We start from the raw sequence: 21,029 nt of genomic DNA, 5'->3' as shown, positions 1-21,029 counted from the left end.
ACACACACACACACACACACACACACACACACACACACACACACACAGTAGTACCTGAAAGTCTCTGCACAGGCTTCTCAGTCCTTTGAGGCAGATGTGTTATACTTTCTTGCCATTCCCCTTGTACAGCTAGAGTGCCCTGAAACTTGGGGAGGGAAAGCGGCGGGGGGAGGCTTGTAGCTTCTTGGAGTAGAGGATGAATCAGGCAGGGGGGACGAGAAGGAAGAGTCAGCAAAATACCTGCCCTTTGCTGGGCTCTTTCATGATTATCTCACCGGATTGTCCCAAATCCATGGGATACAGATGCTCTTACCTCCATTTTACAGATGGGAAGACAGGGTCAGAGAGAGAGAGAGGGAGAGAGACTTGTCTTGACTCAGCCAGTTTCCAGCCCAGATCAGCTAGGCTTCAAAACCGTGCCCCTCCTGGTGCCAGCCCTGGGTACCACTGGGAACAGTTCAAAGGATACAGTGTGTGCCCCCCCCCCCCCCCCACTGTCCACCCGAGGAGCCCCTTGTCCAACAGAACATGTTTGGCAGTGTCTGGTGGGAAAGAGCCTGTGGCCAGGCTTCTACCTCGGGCACAGTAGACCCCCCCCCCCCGGTGCTGCTGGGGTCCCCTGGCTGGGAGCAGGTGGGGTCATGCAGATGTGGATGGACAGGCTGGAGTAATCTGGGGCCACCTGGAATCTTGCTGTCGGGATGGCCAGGCTGGGCTCTGTGTATCACAGTCTCAGGAGCAAGGGTGACTCTGTAGTCCGGGGATTTGCCCACCACATTCTCAAGCACGTCCACGTGGGTTTTGTTTGCTCTCTGACCCTGTCGGGCGGCTGTCGTCCCCAACTTGGTCCTCCTCACAGTCCTTCAGTCCACCAGGCATGGGCCTTGGAGTCACCCAGACCTGGGCTGCAGTCCGCCCCCTGTGCTGCCATGTGACCCTAGACGTATCTCTTCATGCTTCGGAGGCTCAGTTTCCTCATCTGGATGTTGACGGTGATGACACTGACTTCACAGCCCTTTGTCCAGGGTCAGAAACCCATCATGTCCCAGCTGGCGGATAGTAGGAGCTCAGTGTCAGGCATTTAGCTAACGAGTCTAGGTGGGCAGATAGATGTGTCAACCAGGCCCACAGGCTGCATCGAGGTCAGGCCTTTTCAGTTTTTTGAAATAGCGTGAACCTTCATAAATTGACATCTTTCACACGAGAATCCAGGCACCTGGCTTGGCTTGAAGGGTCAGCAGCTCCGGCCACATGGGCCCATATTTCTGCATGGCCCCTGTGAGCTGGCTGAGTATAGCTGCCTCATAGTCGGGCACCTGCCCTCCTGCCTGCCACTGCCCCTGCCCAGGCAGCATTTATGCTCTGCCGGGCCCCGAGGGGACAAATGATTCCGGTCCTGGGTGGGGAGTGGGGAAACGGGCATATGGGGGGCTGTGGGGCTCTCTTCTGTGTGGATTGCTGCCTTCCTGGTGGTGTCCCTACTGGGCTCTGTCAGAGCGCTTCCGGCTTGCATTGTCACTGAGGGGACCTTTAACCCCTACAGCTGTCACACGGTCTGTGAGTCCCTGTCGTGGTCACTCCTGTCTGTGTCTGCTGTTCCACATCCACAGCCTCACGTGTCGGGACCGAGACCTCCCTGGAGCAGACGGGGCGGCCACGCTTCATTCACGTATTCATTCATTCATTCACTCACTGGCTTGTGGCTTCCTCCCTCCCTTCCTTCACCAACAGATGTTCACAGAGCACCAGCTGTGTGCTGGGCACTGTTTCTGGTGAGGGCATGGACACAAAGCCCTGCCTTCAGGGAAACTCCACTCTGGGGGTGGCTTGGAGAGGGGACAATAGACAAAATGAGCATGGACCACGCATCGGGTGTCAGGTGATGGTGTGTGCTGTGAACAGATGGGCGCTTGGACTTGCCTGGGACACCCAGTGTTTTTCCCCAGCTCCCTGCTGCTCTGGAATAACTGCTCCTTCGCCCTCTTGCGGGGCACGCGCCGGTGGGGCGCACGCTCGCCAAGTGCATACAGCTGGTGTCACGGACAGTTGGTGCACTTGCCGAATGCGCCCTAGGTCTTCCTCACGTCACCCTGTTTGATCACTACCTGGGAGGCAGGTCCTACAGTTCCCCCCACTTGACAGATGAGCAAACCAGGCTCGGAGCTCTGGACGTGCCCCCGGGGTTGTTCTGTTAGTGTCAGAGCCCGAACTAGAACCCAGCTGTGTGTGACTCCAGTCCTGAAATCCCGTGTTCACCTTAGTTTACGCGGGAGTATTGGTTCCTTGGAGGCTTGTGTCCCTCAGGCAATGAGTCAGGGAAGGCCAGCGGTTGTCTTAGGTAGTAAGACCTGAATGCCCACCCTGCACCACTTTCCTGGCTCTGCCCGTTGTATTTCATCCCCCCCCTCCACCGCCCCGACCCCTTTGTTTCAAATCCTGCTTGTCCCTTAAGGACCATCTCAGATGCCACAGTGTTTAACAAATTTAGTTGAAAATGGGGTCTCCTACCAGGCAGCCGTTTCCTATGACCCTACTCACTCCATGTCTCATGGATTTGGGAGGCCAACTCCTGACCCCTCCCTTCTAGTCACTTCCCCCAGGGCAGGGCTATGGCCCTGCCTCGTTCCTCTCTATCTGCAGGAATCCTGGTCGCAGCTGGCTTTAGGGAATGGTGGCTGGGCCGACAGATGGTCAGAGGGATCAGAAATGTCTTTGCAGACACACTAGAGCCTGTGTCTCTCCCCAGGGGCTGGAGGTCCAGTTTGCATCTGCCCCGGAGCCTGGTTCCAACCCTGAACTTGGCCTTTCCTGAGTCGTGTGTGAGGAAGGCGGTGGTGATGTTGGTGGCCATCATAATGATGACAGTGGCTCTCGTTTGTCACATTCTGGCTAGGTGCCAGGCACTGTTTGTTAATTTTACACCTCTGATCTCATTTAATCTCCCAAGATTGCTTCAGGGCAGGGATATGTTGCCTCATTTTACAGATGAGCAAATGGAGGCTCCGAGAATGAAGGCCTGTAGTCCTCCCGTAGCGGCCTGCGGACTCAGGCTCAGGGACTCTGATCCTGAAGCCAACGCTGCTGACCTCCGGGCCAGACGGTGCCAGGAGTTAGGAATTCCCAGATTCGAATCCCCTCCATAGCACCCCACAGCTGTGCGCACTTGGGCCAGCACATGAGGATGTGGAACCACCTCCATCTCCTCATCTGGTGATCCCACCCTAGGGAGTGTGGCAGAGGGGCCATAGAATGTGCTAGACAGGCTTGGAAGCTCGCCAGTCTTCACTCCTCCCCTTTGCCTTGGCAGAATTGCACCTCTACCCCCAGGAACCCCAAGGTCATCCCCTGTGCTCTAGTTCACATGGGCTCAAGGGGAGCCCGAATTCCTTCCCTTGGCTTTCTGTGAATGTGGCGGGTGGGGCTGGGGGCGGAGGAAGGAGGCACTGCGTTCCAGGGAGGCCTTGTGGGTGTGGGCTGCCCCACTCAATGGCCACATTGTTTGGCCCAGAGCTCAGAGGTGCTGAGGTTCTGGGGCTCCACCTACAGGGACAGGCGGCCCAGAAGCTGGAGGAGACATTTTTGTGTTGACTGTTTTGTTTTTTTTCATGTCTGCCCCACGGACCTCTTTCCACAGGCCTCTGTTGAGTAACCATCTGTGCTGATGGGGTGTCCCCTTGCCCAGGGCACGGTGCCTCTCAGAGCAGGGAGGCCTGGATGACTGCAGTACCTATCTCCACTTCCCTGGGAAGAAACAGCCCAGAGGGACAAAGGGCTTGCTCGAGGCTATAGGCCTCAGCTCTGTCTTAGAGTCAGACCTGGGTTTGTGTCCTGGTTCCGCCCCTTGTGTGCCGAGTGGCTTTGGGGAAGCCCTTTCCCCACCAAACCTCAGTTTCCCCGTCTGTGTACTAGGGATAAGTATTACTGCTCCCAGTGGAGGAGTGCTTAGTACGGTGCCTGTATGCATTAGGTGCTCACTAATGGCAGCCCTCATCTCTACTGTCTTGGGTGGCCGGATGGTGGGGGTGGGGCTGGCTTCTGTCTGGCTTTCTTGGCAGAATCTGGCTGTCAGCAGCGTTAGTCACCCTTTGGCTGTTCGGCCTGATCTTTGGGCATCTTAACGCCACTGAAATGTTTCACTGATATTTATTCATTCATTCACGGATCCCTTGACACATGATCTGTGTATACAACCTAGCACGTGATTCATCTATGATCACGTGCTAGGTTCAGGCTCTGCTAATGGATGATATGAATGGACTTTTATAACTACAAACTACTATTTATTTAATGACAAAGTGACTTTAGTCACTCCCCTTAAACTCTGAAAGGTCAGTGTTGCACATAACCTTACAGCTGTGAGAAGCTTCATTTTCCAGATGTGGCAGCTGAGGATCAAAGCAGGAAAGGGGATTATGATAGCTCCACGAAGGACAGTGGCGGATCGGGGACTGTGTCCAGACCTCCCGGCTGGACAGATATATGGCTTCGTTAATTTTAGTCCCAGGAATGTTGCCAATGTTTATTTATTGACTGCCTTTTGTGTACTCGGTGCCCCTGTTGGCTACACGGGAGGCCAGAGAGGTGAGGGGACCCAGGTCCAGAGCAGAGTGTTGATGTCTCCTCTCGGCATGAGCGTGCCTCAGTTGTCTCTCTGGGACTGCCAGGCTGTGGCAGTATTGGCCAGATCCTGCTGGTTGGCCCTGCTGCCTGTGGGCTGTAAAAGTTAATTTCTAAACCCTGTGGGTGGTCCATGCTTGTTCTTATTGGGGCCGGGACATCCTAGGTCCCTTATCTCTGGGTGAGCAAGCTAACTTGGTATGTGTGAGCTGACCAGTGGGGCCCAGGGAGAGCTGAGCAAGGAGAGAGAGGGGCCCTTTCTCCGACCCACCCAGAGGCTGTGACTCAACGCTTTTCGCGGCTTCCCCCTTGAGGCCTGAGGAAGGAGGGGTGGGGTGGGGTCACCAGGTCTCTTCCACCAGAGAGATGAACAGAGCCGATTGTCACCCAGATAGGGTCCCAGTTCAGGTCCTGGCTGTGCCACTACTTACTTCATACATTCACGGTCTTGAGATGTGCTGTGTGTCCTCCTTGGCTGGGGAGGGACCAGCTGTGCCATCACAGATGTTTCCATGCACTCAACCGTCCCTTTCCTGCATGGATTGTCATGGCCTCTTGTGCAGCCTCCCTCTCTTTCTCTGTGAATGGAATTAAGCCCAACCAGAAATCTTCTGTGGGTTTTTTTCTTATTCTGGTTTTAGTTTGCTTTTATCAAAAAAGAAAAGAAAAAAAAACCTTTGGGGCGCCTGGGTGGCTCAGTGGGTTAAGTGTCTGACTTCAGCTCAGGTCATGATCTCACAGTTCGTGAGTTCAAGCCCTGCGTGGGGCTCTGTGCCGATAGCTTGGGGCCTGGAGCCTGCTTTGGAGTCTGTGTCTCCTTTCCTCTCTGCCTCTGCCCTGCTCGTGCCCTGTCTGTCTCTCTCTCTCAAAAGTAAATAAACATTTAAAATATTTAAAAAGAAAAAAAAACCCTTAATCACAGACTAATCTTTCTGAGCCTCAGTTTCCCCATATGTAAAACGGGAATAAAATATCACCAACTGCTAATAACAATTGGTAACATTTATTGAGCATTTACTTACTGTGTGCTAGATAATGTTTTAAGTGCCCGGCATACATTATCTTATTTAATCCTCACAATAAGCCCCACGAGGTATAGGTATTTTTTAGGATGCCTACCTCGATTAATGAGTGGAAGATAATCTGTGCAAAGGACTTGGCATAGGGCCTGGCACAGAGTAAGCTCTTGATTCCAATTAAATGTCACGGATGGGGAAACTGAGGCTGACCCCAGGTCACAGACCTGGCAACCGCTCACCTCTCGAGGAGGTTGAGGGCACGGAGTGAGACGTGGGTAAAACAGCTGCGTTCGTGGGGGTTTCTTTGTGTGTGTTACTTAGAAAGGCGGAAATCACCTTGGTAGTGATGTTTAGCCCCGAAAGGTGGATCTGGTAGAGAGGAGAGATTTTTAATTCTGGCCCTATCAGTCTTCTGGACTATTGAGTCGATCCTTTGCACCGCTCCAAAGAAGGTTGTACGGTAGCCATTCCCAGGCCGGAAAAGGGAGACGTTACTTCTTTAATTGAGCTGTGCAGGTGCGGGGCTGGGTACACGACCGCCCCCACCCCCTGCCAGGTGGGCTCATCACCCAGACACGTAGATTGGTTTTCTGAATGAAACTCCAGGTGCACGAGGACTGTTTCTCACTGCTATAATCCCAGGGGCTAAAATAGTATAGGTACAGGGTAGGTGCCTGAGAAATCCGTGGATGAATGAATCAACGAATGAATGAGTGACTGGAGAGGTGACCTGGCCTGCCAAGATCACGTAACAAGGCCGTGACCCCTGTGCCGTGCTGTGACAGCTGCTTAATCTAAACTGATGGGGAGGTAAACACAGGTTTCCAGTTTCCTTTGGCCTCCAGCCAGAGAAGAAGCCGGCAGCTATGGGCTGTCCCCCATCCGGCACCCCCAGCTGTGTGTATGGGCTGGCGTCTCCAGGGAAACAAAGCTCGAGAGTGCTGAGGAGGGAGACCAGTCGCGGTGAGGGCACTCTGACGAGAGGGCCTGGAAAAAGCAAGTGCCTCCCTTAGCAGAATGTGCGACTTGTGTCCAGGCTCAGGCAGCCCTGCCTTCTTTTTTTTTTTTTTTTAATATTTATTTACTTTTGAGACAGAGAGAGACAGAGCATGAAGCAGGGAGGGTCAGAGAGACAGGGAGTCACAGAATCTGAGACAGGCTCCAGGCTCCGAGCTGTCAGCACAGAGCCCGACATGGGGCTCGAACTCATGGACTGCGAGATCATGACCTGAGCTGAAGTCGGATGCTTAACCGACTGAGCCACCCAGGCGCCCCAACCCCGCCTTCTTAATGCAGGGCAGCTGCTGCGAGCAGCCCGGCTCCCATGGCCAGGGTTCAGATCCCACCTCTGCCAGCTGTGGGTTCCAGGGTAGGGCGGGAGGGGAATGCCTACCTTACAGGTTGAGGTGAAACCTTAAAATAAAGGTACTCAGGTACCAAGGAGCTGCCGGGAGGGGGGGGGGGGGCAGTCAGCTGAGCATCTGACTTCGGCTCAGGTCATGATCTCGCGGTTTGTGAGTTTGAGCCCCGCGTCAGACTGGCTGCCATCAGTGCAGAGCCCGCTTCGGATCCTCTGTCTCCCCGTCTCTTCCCCTCCCCTGCTTGTGTTCTCTCTCTCAAAAATAAATAAACGTTAAAAAAAAAAAAAAAAGAAAAGAAAGATATTCAGGTACCAGTAGGGAAGATGTCTGATGTGTTGTAGGCCCTCCCCACTGGTTGGGGAAGTTGAGCCCAGGGAATGGAATAGGAGCTCTTTAGTCAAGCACCTGGGTCATGTCCTGGCCTCACCTCTTATTAGTTGGGGACCTTGACAAGTTACTGAATCTCTCTATGCTTCAGTTTTCTCATCTGGAATCGGGGATGACGGACAAGCGCCTGAGCACCAAATCTGGCCTGCCCCCCGTGTTCGTAGATGAAGGTTTGTGGGCACACAGCTGTGCCCATTTGTTCAGGTACCATCTCTGGCTGCTTTCTGGCTACAAGAGTGATTTGCATGCGACAGACACCTTATGGCTGCAGACCTGAAAGCATTTACTATCTGGCCCTTCGCAGAGCAAGTTTGGCAGCCCTTGATCTATAGAATGGGAATACAGAACCGTGTGAGGATTAAATGAGAGACTCTGAATAAAGGGCCAGAGAGGGCCTGGGACGGGGCTTGGCACACGGTGTCAACAGCCTTCTGATCCGGAGAGCGCTTGGGTCGCATTTTGAGAGCCGGGCAGTGTATTGTTCCGGGAGCCCGCCCTCCCCTGCTCCGTACCCCACCCCTCCAATGCTCCCTCCCTCTAGTGCCTTGTAACCACCAATCTCTGTTTCTATGGATTTGCCTGCTCTGGATGTTTTATGTAAATGGAATCCTATCATACGTGGCCTTTTGCCATCTGACTTCTTTCACTCGGTATGAAGTTTTCAAGGTGTATCCACACTGCAGGATGGTGTCAGTGCCTCATTCCTTTTCATGACCTTCCACTGGATAAAGCTAATGCCACATTTTGTTTCTGCATTCATTAGCTGATAGACATTTATTTCCGCTTTTTGCCTATTGTGAATCATGCTTCTGTGAACATTTGTATACAAGCTTTGGTGTGGATTTGTGTGTTTTTTTTTTTAATTTTTTTTTTAACGTTTTATTTATTTTTAAGACCGGGAGAGACAGAGCATGAACAGGGGAGGGTCAGAGAGAGGGAGACACAGAATCTGAAACAGCCATCAGGCTCTGAGCTGTCAGCACAGAGCCCGACGCGGGGCTCGAACTCACGGACCTCGAGATCATGACCTGAGCCGAAGTCGGCCGCTTAACCGACTGAGCCACCCAGGCGCCCCATGTGTGTGTTTTTTTTTTAATTGGGGCAAAACACACATAAACAACATCGGCCATTTTAATCGTTTTTAAGTGCACAGGCCATTGGCATCAAGTACTTCCTCAGTGTTGTGCAACCGTCACCACCATCATGTCCAGAAATTGTTCATCTCCCCGAACTGAAACTGGGTCCCATTAAGCACTAACTTCCCGTTCTCCTCCCCCCACCACCCACCGACAATCCTCTTAATACTTTCTGTTTCTATGAATTTGACTACTAGAGGTACCTCACGTAAGAGAGCTCATATTTGTGCTATTGCGGCTGGCATTTCACTTAGCATATTGTCTTTGAGGTTCACCCATGCTGTAACTTGTGTTAGACTTTGCTTTTTTGGAATTTTTATAATTTTATTTTATTTATTTATTTATTTTTAACGTTTATTTATTTTTGAGACAGAGAGAGACAGAGAGAGCATGAACGGGGGAGGGTCAGAGAGAGGGAGACACAGAATCCGACACAGGCTCCAGGCTCTGAGCTGTCAGCACAGAGCCCGACGCGGGGCTCGAACTCACGGACCGCGAGATCATGACCTGAGCCGAAGTCGGCGGCTTAACCGACTGAGCCACCCAGGCGCCCCTATAATTTTTTTTTTAACATCTATTTGTTTTTGCGAGAGATTGCACAAGCAGGGGAGGGGCAGGGAGAGAGGGAGACAGAGCAGCTGAAATGAGCTCTGCGCTGACAGCAGAGACCCTGATGCGGGGCTTAAACTTGTGAACTGTGAGATCGTGACCAGAGCTGAAGTTGGATGCTTAACCGACTGCGTCTCCCAGGCACCTTGAGTGAATATTTTTAAGTCTATTTATTTGTTTTGAGAGAGATCGACAGAGCACAAGCTGGGGAAGGGTGGAGAGAGAGAATCCCAAGCAGCCTCTGTGCTTGAACTCACAAACGGTGAGTTTTATATACCACATATGTAAGAGTTTATTTCTGGGCTGCCTTTCCACTGATGTATAGGTCAGCCTTTCTTCAGTACCAAAGTGTTTTGATTACTCTAGCTTTGTAGCAAGTTTTTTTAAATTATTATTTATTTTTGAGAGAGACAGAGTGTGAGCAGGGGAGGGGCAGGGAGAGAGGGAGACACAGAATCCGTAGCAGCTCCAGGCTCTGAGCTGTCAGCACAGAGCTCGACGTGGGGCTCGAACTCATGAACTGCGAGATCATGACTTGAGCTGAAGTCGGAAGCCCAACCAACTGAGCCACCCAGGCACCCCTGTAGCAAGTTTTAAATTAAGAAGTGTGAGATTTCCAACTTTCTTCTTTTTTAAGAACGATTGTCTTGGCTATTTGGGATCCTTTGATATTCCATATGAATTTCACAATGGATTTTTTAATTTTTGTAAAAGATGCCATCAGGATTTGATAGGGACTCTGTAGACGGGGTAACATTGACATCTTAACAATATGGAGTCTTTCCATCCATGAACGTGGGATGTCTTTCTATTTACTTGTCCGTCTTTAACTTCTTTTAGCAATGTTTTATACTTTTCAGGGTACAGATATTTTGCCTTCTTGGGTTTTTTTTTTTTTTTTCTTCCTAGGTATTCCTGAGTTATTTTCTTCTTTTTGATGCTATTGTAAATGGAATTGTTTCCTTAATTTCCTTTTGGATTATTCATTGTCAGAGTATAGAATCTCACCTGATTTTTGTGTGTTGCTTTATGTCCTGCAACTTTGCTAAAAATTGTTTACTGGTTGTAACAGTTTTCTGGGTGTTTATAATCTTTTTTTTTTTTTTTTTTTAATTTTTTTTTTCAACGTTTTATTTATTTTTGGGACAGAGAGAGACAGAGCATGAACGGGGGAGGGGCAGAGAGAGAGGGAGACACAGAATCGGAAGCAGGCTCCAGGCTCCGAGCCACCAGCCCAGAGCCCGACGCGGGGCTCGAACTCACGGAGTGCGAGATCGTGACCTGGCTGAAGTCGGACGCTTAACCGACTGCGCCACCCAGGCGCCCCGAGGGTGTTTATAATCTTTAGGGTTTTCTACATGTTGGGTCATGTCATCTGCAGAGATAATTTTACCCCTTCTTTGCAATTTGCTGGCCTCTTACTTTTCTTACTTAATTATGCTGGCTAGGACTTCCAGTATTGTGTCGAATAGGAGTGAAGAAAGTGGGCATCCTTGTCTTGTTCCTAATCCTAGACAAGAAGCTTTCAGTCTTTCACTTCGAGTATAAAGCCCACTATGGGTTTTCATATATGGTCTTTGATATGTTGAGGTGGTTTTATCCTATTCCTAGTTTGTTGGTGGTTTTCCTGGGAAAGAGTGTTGAATTTTGTTAGATGTTTTTTCCTGCATCAGTTGAAGTGATGGTGTTTTTCCCTCCTTCATTCCATTAATGTGGTCAATTCCATTGACTGATCTTTGTATGTTAAACCATCCTTGCTTCCAGAAGTAAATCCCACTGGGCCATGGTGTATAATCCTCTTAGTATGTTGCTGAATTTGATTTGCTAGTATTTTGTTGAGGATTTTTGCATCAGTATTCATCAGGGATATTGATCTGTAGTTTTATTTTCTTGCAGTGTTTGCCTGGCTTTGATATTAGGGTCATGCTGACCTCATAGGATGAGTTAGGTAGTGTCCGTTAAGACTTTCCATTTTTTCATGATTCAATCTAGGTAGGTTGTCTGCTTCCAGGAATTTGTCTAGGTTTTCCAGTTTGTTGGCATATACGTGTTCATGGTACTCTCTTATGATCTTTTCTATTTCTGTAAAATCAGTAGTAATGTCCCCACTCTGATTTCTCGTATTGGTAATTTGAGTCCTCTTTTTTTTCTTAGTCAATCTGGCTAATGGACATATGTTTTTAATCAGTGCACATGTGGCGATACACACACACACACACACACACACACACACACACCTTGGAGTGGAATTGCTGGATCATATGGTAATGCTATGTTTAACATTTTGAGGAATTGCCACACTGTTTTCTAAAGTGCCTGCGAAATTTTACATTCCCACCATCATTGTACGAGGGTTTCAGTTTGTCAGTATCCTGGCCAACACTGATTATTGTGCATCTTTTTGATTCTAGGCATCCTAGCCTCTATGAAGTGGTACTTTATTGTAGTTTTGACTGACATTTCCCTAAAGACCAATGACGGTCAGCACCTTTTCATACGTGTATTTGGCCATATGTTTCCCTTTTTGGGGAGAAACATTTATTCAAATCCTTTGTCCATCTTTTTAAGTTTATTTATTTATTTTGAGAGAGACAGAGAGAGAGAGAGAGAGAGATTGTGAGTGTGCATGTGTGAGTGGTGGGGTCGGGGAGAGAGAGAATCCCAAGCAGGCCCCACACTGTCAGCACAGAGCCCAACACAAGGCTGGATCCCATGATCTCTGGGATCATGACCTGAGCCGAGATCAAGGAGTTGGACGCTCAACCCACTGAGCCACCCAGGCGCCCCCTTTGTCCATTTTTAAATTGGGTTATTTGTCCTTTAAAATTTTTTTTAAGTTTATTTATTTTGAGAGCTAGAGAGAGTGAGGGAGGGACGGAAAGAGAGAGAATCCCAAGCAGGCTCCGCAGAACCCGACGCAGGGTTTGAGCCCCAAACCGTGAGATCATGACCAGAGCTGAAGTCAGACGCTTAACTGACAGAGCCACCCAGGTGCCCCATATTTGTCCTTTTATGGTTGAGTTGTAAGAGTTCTTTATATAATCTGAACACTAGTCTTTTATCAAAATATATGATTCTCACGGTTTTCCCCATTCTGTGGGTTGTCTTTTCACTCTCCTGATCATGCCCTTGGATGTGCAAAAGCTTTTATTGTTGATGAAGTCCATTGTGTTTGGTTTTTGTTGCTTGTGATTTTGGTGTCATTTCCAAACACCCCATCTTGACTAATCCCTGTCTCCTTGACATGCGTTCAAAGGTCCTCAAAGCATGGCACCATAAAGAGGAGAAAAGAAATCATAATTCTTCCAGTTTGCTCCTAAGATTTCTCTACTACCATCTTGCACTATGTGTTTGCTAGAGGGAGGAGAGGTGTGGCCCCAAGGTCCAGGCCTCTTGCTCTTTTGCAAATTCCTGTAGAGCAGTGGTTCTCAAAGGATGGTCAGGGGACTGGGGGCAGCAACCCTCAGGCATTTGTTGGAAATGCAGCTTCTTGGACCCACCCCAGCCCTACTGAATCAGAAACTCTGGGTTAGGGCCCAGTGACCTTGTTTCTAATAACCTCTCCAGGTGATTCTGTTGCACGCTAAAGTTTAAAGACTACTGGCATAGTGTTTCTAGCTGGTACCACCTAGAGATTACTGGGGAAATCTTATTTGCCCCATGAGATGGCATCCTTGTCCTCCTCTCTCACTGTTCTAATTCATCCTCATCATCTCTTGCCAAATGTGAGATCAGATGCTTTTGGTAACAAGTAACAGAGAATCTCAAACTAGCCTAAACAACAAAAGAAATTAATGCATATTTCATTTGAAAAGTCTGGAGGAAGGTCAGGTATGAGGGGGATTTTGAGCAGGACTTAGATTCTCTTTGTCCTCCTCTTTGTAATAGGTTTGTCTTCACATTGGCTTCCCTCATGGTTGCAAGATGGCTGCCCGCAACCATCAGGGCTTTGTGTTTCTTTATGGCTCCAGAGGAGATATCATGGCTTCCCACACCATCAAGCAGAGCTCAGGGCTTGGTTGTGATTAGACCAGCCCTGAATCAGCCCTCAGGGCAAGAGGCAGAGAATTTCCCTGATTGGCTTAGGCCTCCTCTCCCCACTGGGGATGAGATGAGTCCCACCCAGTTTTCGTGGCTGCTTCACAAAGGGGAAGGAAAGAATGCTCTGTGCAGGGGGAAGACATCCATGATGCCCTGGGCACTGGGACCCATAAAATGGCCTTTTTACTATTTGCGCCAGCCAAATCCACTGTTCCTCTGCTTTCCTACCCTTTAGAGATACCATATCCAGAGGGATCCTCTAAAGCAGAAACTGTCTATAACACCCCTTATTGAAACCCTCTGGTGCCTTTCTCCAGACATACATACACAGCTCTCAGGGTAAAGTTCATACTTGGAGATGTTTGAATTCTAGTTCCAGTTGGCCTTTGTGGCCCGCTCTCTTCCCACCCTTTTGAACCCCTTGGAACATTCCTCCCTTCTCCCCTTCCTACTCTCCCTTGCTGTTCTGCCTCTGCAGTTGCTGTATTTTACCTGGAATGCCTTTGTCCTTCTTCATTTGGTAAAATTGCCCTTCAAAACCCAGCTCTTCTCTGGGAAGCCCTCCATAGTTACAGGCTTCTAGGTAACACAGTCACCATGTGCCTGTACTGGCCTCTGCCTTGGGGCAGGGATGTGTCTGGTTCCTCCTGGTTCCCTGGTCCCCAGGCTTGTTATAGACTAGGAGCTCAGATAGTGTTTGTTGATTAAATACTACATTTATGGCCCTGCTGCGCCTAGCAATGTGGAGCCCTTGGTCGAGTTGTGGATGGATTAAACTGATCACAAACCTCACTTCTCCTGGTCCTGAGAAATCCTAGAGCCACAAGTGGCTTGCTGCTCTCAAGGGAGTGTGAAGGATGAGCCTCTGATGGGTTCAAGTTGTTGGTCCTTGGTACTTAGAGCTGGATTTGGGGCTTGGTAGGGGCTTAGAGGCCTTCAGTTCTGCACCGCGGAATCCTTGATCCTAAGGAGCCTTCTTTCATCCCAGGACACCGTGGACACAGGCCTGCTTTAATTGTGGACAGCCACAGATAACTTCCTCCTCCTTCAGAGGAATCGATGCATCTACAGCCAGGGGTTATTTTAGGCCTGTTCTTCCCATTAAAAACAAAGTATCTCTAATATTTTTATACATATTTGTTGAATAAAATTTGGAAAACATTTAAGTATAGACCACCTGTAATCCTTCCCTGAGCATTGATGTACGTACCTCCATTCTATCTTCTAAGCATGCATATTTCGTAACTTCGAAAGGTATTAAGATGATTATTTTATTTTTGCTCTGTTATTTTTATTAATTGAGATTATTTTGTTAACTAAACCCCACGCATTTCAGTAGAAGTCCCCTACAGCCCTGCCAGTGACAAGGTGAAAGGTAGAACGTTAAGACACATGGAATGGAACCTAGTAAGAACTATCATGAAAGGGACTTTTTTTCTTTCCCCCATCCCATCAGGGCACTAAGATGTGAAATTTTTATTTATTTATTAAAACAATTTTTTTTAAATGTTTATTTATTTTTGAGACAGAGAGAGGCCGAGCTTGAACAGGGGAGGGGCAGAGAGAGAGGGAGACAGAATCCGAAGCAGGCTCCAGGCTCTGAGCTGTCGGCACAGAGCCCAATGTGGGGCTCAAACCCATGAACCGTGAGATCATGACTTGAGCCAAAGTCAGACGCTTAACCAACTGAGCGACCCAGGCTCCCTAAGATGTGAAAATTTTAAAACCAATTGGGGGTAAAAACACTTTCAAAAAAAAAAGAAAAAGGAAGAAAAACCAAACCCTATTTTGCCACATGTGAGGGTATAGTCAGGTGGTATTTACACAAAGGTTAATGGAATATCATTCTAACACATGTGTGATTAATACCAAGGAGCGTTGTTTCTTCAGACTTCTGCAGGATGATTATCTTTTAAAAACATTTCATTGGCGTCCATATACAAATTGTGGAATGTTGCGGGTTTAATCTCGGTATAGAACAAAAAAGTTGGTACATTTTTTTTTCCCGGGAACAGAACCAAAGCTAAGCTCAGAACTTTCCAGCAGCTAGAGCAATCAATCAATCAATCAGTACATTTTAAAAAATTACAAAAGGGAAGTGCATGGGGTCACGGAGCTCTTGAATTGCAGAAGAGGAAGCAAACGGATCGGCGGAATGGTCAAGCTTTCCTAGTGCCACGATCTGGAGAGGATGGGGGGGTCTTGTGTAAGGGGATTGTGTAAGGGACAAGTTCACTGACAGATGCAGGAACTGCCTGGGTTTGGCCACTTCTCATACTGACTGTTGATAATAACAGAGGGTGTGCTGACAGACTTAGTTCTAGGAAGGCACAGATTTGTAGGGAGCCTGAATAAGGTGGTGTAAGTGTGATACTTGCTGGTGGGTTTTGTTTGCCAGAGGTTCAAGGAGAGCGTGTTAATCGGTGTGGCTTTGCTACTGGGCTTTCGTGTTGAGAATCTCCTTTAACTGCCTTGACTTTGGAGGTGGAGGTGATTAGTGCCATTTTATAGATGAAATTGAGGCTCGGGGAGATGAAGTGACTTACTCAAGGTCACATAGCCAGTTAAGCTGCACCATCAGTACCGGAACTCAAGTTCACCACCTTTCAGCTGCACCCTTAGAGAAGGGGGCAGTGCCTGAGCCTGTCCTGCATGCACTGTGTGGGAGGCTGGGCCTGTTGTTTTCTTTTGTTTAAAAATTTTTTTTTAACGTTTACTTATTTTTGAGACAGAGAGAGACAGAGCATGAACGGGGGAGGGTCAGAAAGAGAGGGAGACACGGAATCTGAAACAGGCTCCAGGCTCTGAGCTGTCAGCACAGAGCCCGACGCGGGGCTCGAACTCACGGACCGAGAGATCATGACCTGAGCCGAAGTCAGCCGCCTAACCGGCTGAGCCATGGGCCTGTTGTTTTGTAAACACCACCTCATCCAATCCTTAGGGTAGCTCTGCGTGGTCCTTAGTATTACCCGAGCCACACAGATAGTAAGGAGTGCAGAGGCAGAGCGGCGGCTCCTAACCTGGGTTTGGTGGGGGGACTTCAGGGTGTGTAAAAATTCAGTAGAATTGCATGCCCCTGTTCCTGTTTGCATTTTTCTGAATGAGAGGAGAGGATACCTTTCATGGAGTCTCAAGAGAAAAAAATCCCAGACCTTTGAGCTCAAGGAAGGAGCCATAGTAACAGTTCATACTGACTGAGCCCCAGCCCGGTGCCTGCCACCCGGCAAGGCCTGGTGACCTGTCATTCCTGCGGAGGTCGGGTGAGCAGCAACCGGGCTGCTCAGATAGTAAGCGGTTTTGCACGATGACAAGGTTTGCTTCTCGTGGCTGGGCTTTTCCTAGCAATTAGTAGGGTTTTTTGTCCTTCTGTGGAGCTGAGAATTATTAAAAGCCGGAACGATCTGCTGCTGTGCAAGAGGTCAGTGCCTGTGTCCAGGCCACCTTTGTTCCCTGGCCCCAGGGAACAAGTCTGGTTGGGGAGCGGTTGGTGAAATGAAGCAGTGAATGAAGGAACGAGTGGAAGAAAGAAGTACCTCTTTCTCACTGTTCTGGGTTGCAAGACATTAATTCATCTCTGATGGCTGTTATTCAGGGTCCCTGTAGTGTTGGAAGTCCTGGGGCAGTGCGGGCCAAGCACCATCAGAGGGACCCTAGGGGCCTCAGGGGCCATGTCCTTCCTCCCTGGCGGGAGGTGGTGTGCAAGCTGGTGGTGTTCCCTTACAAGGCTCTCTCCCCCAGCACGGAGCCTCCCACAGCATGGAGCAGGCCTGTTCCCTGCTCAGGGCCAAGCTAGGAGGGCCAGCACTGTCTTGCTACCCCCAGCATCTGGGACCTCTGGCCCCCTGCCTGCTCTGGTTTCTTGCATCCAGGTGTGGCTTGTCCCCCGAAAATATAGCCCAGTGGGGGGGCCCAGTTAAGTGCAGTGGCATCAACAAGCCCCATCTTCCAGCTGAGAAAATGTTGAAGTGACCTGCCCACGGCTGCAGCTAGTGAACGGCGGGCCTGGGACCTGGGTCCAGCCACGGATCACCGCATCCTTACATTTACATGGCCAGGAAGCCTCTGGAAGGTCTGCCACAAGCTGGAGACTCATGGAAACAGTGCGGCCACTCCTCCCTCCTCTGACTGGAGAGCTGCTCTGGCCCAGAGGATTATGGCGGAGGTTTTCTTTCCCCTGGGGGGGGGGGGGCGGGGGAATGACTGGCCCCAGGGCACGGCGCCTGCCTTTGCCCAGCTAGGTTGGAGGGACTTTACCACTCGCTGGGCCAGGAGCTGGAAGCGGTGAGGAGATTCCGGGAATGGCTGCTCGAGTTTGTGACGCTTCCCCCTTCCCCACCTACCTGTATCTGTAATTTCAGAGAAAAACAGCATCTTTGCACATGTGATAGGAGCCCAGTGTGGGTGAGAAAGAACAAAGATGGGAGGGCTAGAGAGGGAGGGCCTGGGTCAGCATCAGTGGCAATCTGCACGCTCGTTGTCCTTCTCCAGCCCCTGCGCTGAACTGGGAGCCAGCCTTCGAAGGCCTGGGTCTGGTTGTTCTCCTGGGCCCTGTCCCTGCTGGGTGTGTGATGAACGAATGGGTGCATGCATGCAAGAATGACCCGGGGCGTTAGAAAACCTTTCTGGTGCAGGACCTGCCACTTAAGAATCTGTGGCCTCGCTCAGTCCCATCCCCTTCCTGGGCCTGGGTTTCTACACCTGGGCTGGTCTTCAAGGCCCTGATGTTCTGATGTTGCAAGCCAGCGAGGGCCCTAGCCTCTGAGAGATGGAGAGAGGCGCGAGATAGGTGCCAGGATTCCGTGAGGACTTGGCCGGCTTGTATGTGGGCGATGGTGTCCTTTGAGCTTCCTGGCTGTGGGGCCTGGGAAGTAGAGCAGCTGGCAGGTGGGGACAAGGGAGGAGGGCAGGCTGGAGGAGAAGGGAGGGTGCAGGCGGGGGGCAAAAGGCCATTGGCTACCGTTGTGGGTTTCCGTGGCAACTTTTTCTTTCCCCCCTGAAAAATGAACTGGCCCGGGACCCCTCTGGGTTTCAGAGACTCCTGTGAGGGTTGGGGTCAGATCAGAGGGGGTGGTGCAGACTGGACAGGCCCCGGGGCAGGATGAGGAGAGGCCAGGGAGCGGGGGCAGTGGGTGCCGGCTGATCCTGCTGGGGCCGGGTCCCGAGGTGCTCCCCATCCCGTGGGGCTGTGCACCCCTGCTCACTCTTACTTTGCCTTGTGTTTTCTGCAGATCATGATCGAGTTCTGTCCTGGGGGAGCTGTGGATGCCATCATGCTGGGTGAGTGTCCCTTGACCCGGTGCAGTGGTGCTGGGGTGGGCTTGAGGGCTCTAGTCCAGGACTGGTGTTCCGCACTCCCCTGCCCCAGCAGTTCATGTGGTCTGTTTGAGTACTTTTATGCTCTGTCCCCTTTTGGGAATGGGGTTGGGTTCTTGGAGGGAGTGCAGGGTGCTCATTAGAAAGCCAACACTTCCTATTCAAAAAGCCATGTGTCCTTGAGCTGGTCACTCATCCCCTCCAGCCTTGTTGGCCGTAAGATGGGTGAGACCTTCTTTGCCTCACCCCACAGCACCCTGAGGAGGTGAAAATGAGACCCCTAAGGGAGATCCTTTGAAGAGTAGGAATTCTGGGGCACCTGGGTGGCTCAGTCTGGTAAGCCTCCGACTTCGGCTCAGGTCATGATCTCGCGGTTCGTGGGTTCGAGTCCCACGTCGGGCTCTTTGCTGACAGCTCGGAGCCTGAAGCCTGCTGCGGATTCTGTGTCTCCCTCTCTCTCTGCCCCTCCCCCGCTTGTGCACGCGCACGCGCGCGCGCGCGCGCGCTCTCTCTCTCTCAAAGATAAATAAACATTAAAAAAATTTTTACAGAGGGGCACCTGGGTAGCTCAGTCCATTGCACATCTGACTTCCTGACCAGATTGACACTTAGAGGGGTTAAGGAGCTGTCCCAGAGTCCCACAGCAGGGCTGAGACAGGAGCCTGGCTCTTGCTGGCTTGGTGGGCAGTGAGTGAGGAGAGGCTGAGGGTCCCCAGAGCATTGATAGGCAGGCCTAGGATTTTGCGGTGGCTCAGGAGAGGGGAGGTTTTCAGTACAATGTAGCACTATTCAGCCACTCTCTTACTATGAGGAAGGTATTTCCCCCCTGAGTTTATCTCAGGAATGTTGAATTTGTGGCGGCCCTTTCTGGAAATACAGAAATGCTGGCCTTCCTTGCAGAGCCCCTTACCACACTCCCAGAGTTGTCAGATGGGTAAATGATGGATGTGAGTATGTATGATGCGGACTTCGGGTGTTCCTTCTCTCAGCAGAGACTGCCTTTGAAGATTTTCATCATTCTGGGTAGAAATTAACAAAATAAAAATGGTGGTCTTGTAGGAGTTGAGACTCTCTAGGTTATAAGGCGATCAGAGGACTCTTTAAATTGGTTTAGGGGGAAAAAAAGGTGGGAGATTTGGGAGGGAGAATTTATTGGCACAAATAACTAAAAAGTTCAAGGGTGGCCAGCTTCAGGCACAGCTTGATCTAGGAGTTTTTGTTTTGTTTTGTTTTCAAGTTCTCATAAAAACATGGTTTCCTACTCCAACTCTTGGCCCCACTTTATTCTGTGTTGGTCCCATTCTCATACTGGCTTTCTGTTTATGGTGACAAGGTGGCTGTAGGAGCTCCAGCAATCATATCTGTATTCCGAACAGCAAGATAGAAGAAGGGAGGATAGGACAACTCCACAAACACACTTTCCACTTTTTTAAGGAGACATTACAGAAGCCCCATATGATACCTCCATTTACATCTCATTGGCCAGAACATAATAGCACACAGCTAGAAGGGAGGCTGGGAAATGTGGTCTTCTAACTGGTGGCCATGTGTTCAGATACTCACAAAGAAGGGGGGAATGGGAGCCATCTACCAGCTCCTGCTACTCCAGGTATGCAGCTTAGCTCATGTGGGGGGAGAATGTCAGAGATGGAAAAGACATGTACACATACCTTGCACTTACTGGGTCCTTGACCTCATTCATAGCTGGGGCAGGACCCCAGGCTGTGGCTTAGCCTGCAGGCAGACTCACTCTCTGGCTGCTCTCTCAGTTCTCCTGCTCCAGTCCCAGGTGGTTTTCTTCTTGGTGGAGGCAGCAGTTAAAGGAGCATTGCCATTGCCATCGGCATCCCAAGTGGGTTTTGTTTTTGTTTTTGTTTTTGAGAGAGTGAGCAGGGGAGGGGCAGAAGGAGAGGGAAAGAGAGAATCTTTTTTTGTTTGTTTTTAATGTTTGTTTATTTTTGAGAGAGAGTGAGACAGTGCGAGTTGGGGAGGGGCAGAGAGAGAGAGGGAGATACTGAATCCAAAGCAGGCTCCAGGCTCTGAGCTGTCAGCACAGAGCTGAACGTGGGACTCAGACTCATGAACCGTGAGATCGTGACCTGAGTCGAAGTTGGATGCTCAATGACTGAGCCACCCAGGTGCCCCTAATGTTTGTTTATTTTTGAGAGAGAGAGGGAGAATTAGAGACGGCATGTGTGTGGGAGGGGCAGAGAGAGAGGGAGGGAGAGAATCCCAAGCAGGCTTTGCGTTAATAGCAGAGAACCCAACGTGGGGCTCAAACCCGTGAATTGTGAGATCGTGACCTAAGCCAAAGTCAGATGCTGAACCGGCTGAGTCACCCAGGCGCCTCACCATCAGCATTCTAGAAATTAGGGTGAGAGAAGAGAAGGTGGGATGGGGAGAGCTGACCAGGTGAGAACTGGTTGCAGCTGTGTGACGAGGGGTGGGCTCTCCCACAGACGCTGACCCTGCTTAGAGGTACTTTCTGTCCTCGGGCATCTCCCCATCGCCCTGCAGAGTTGCCTAGAGTGACGAGCCTGGACTTG

General features: G+C 50.2%; 1 protein-coding gene across 1 annotated transcript in view; it reads left to right on the top strand.

Moving 5' to 3' along the window:
* The window catches only part of STK10 (serine/threonine kinase 10), a 117,445-nt gene that overhangs the window by 34,899 nt on the left and 61,517 nt on the right, over positions 1-21,029 (top strand). The window contains exon 3 of the mRNA XM_040444982.1: positions 18,399-18,447. Within this exon, the coding sequence (XP_040300916.1) occupies positions 18,399-18,447 (49 nt within the window). The remainder of the gene's footprint in view (positions 1-18,398; positions 18,448-21,029) is intronic.

Source organism: Herpailurus yagouaroundi, unplaced genomic scaffold, assembly GCF_014898765.1.
Source record: "Herpailurus yagouaroundi ecotype Mexico unplaced genomic scaffold, PumYag 29, whole genome shotgun sequence".
NCBI classification, from domain to species: Eukaryota; Metazoa; Chordata; class Mammalia; order Carnivora; family Felidae; genus Herpailurus; species Herpailurus yagouaroundi.
Note: the sequence above shows the minus strand (reverse complement) of the source record. Positions and strands in the feature narration are given on the sequence as shown.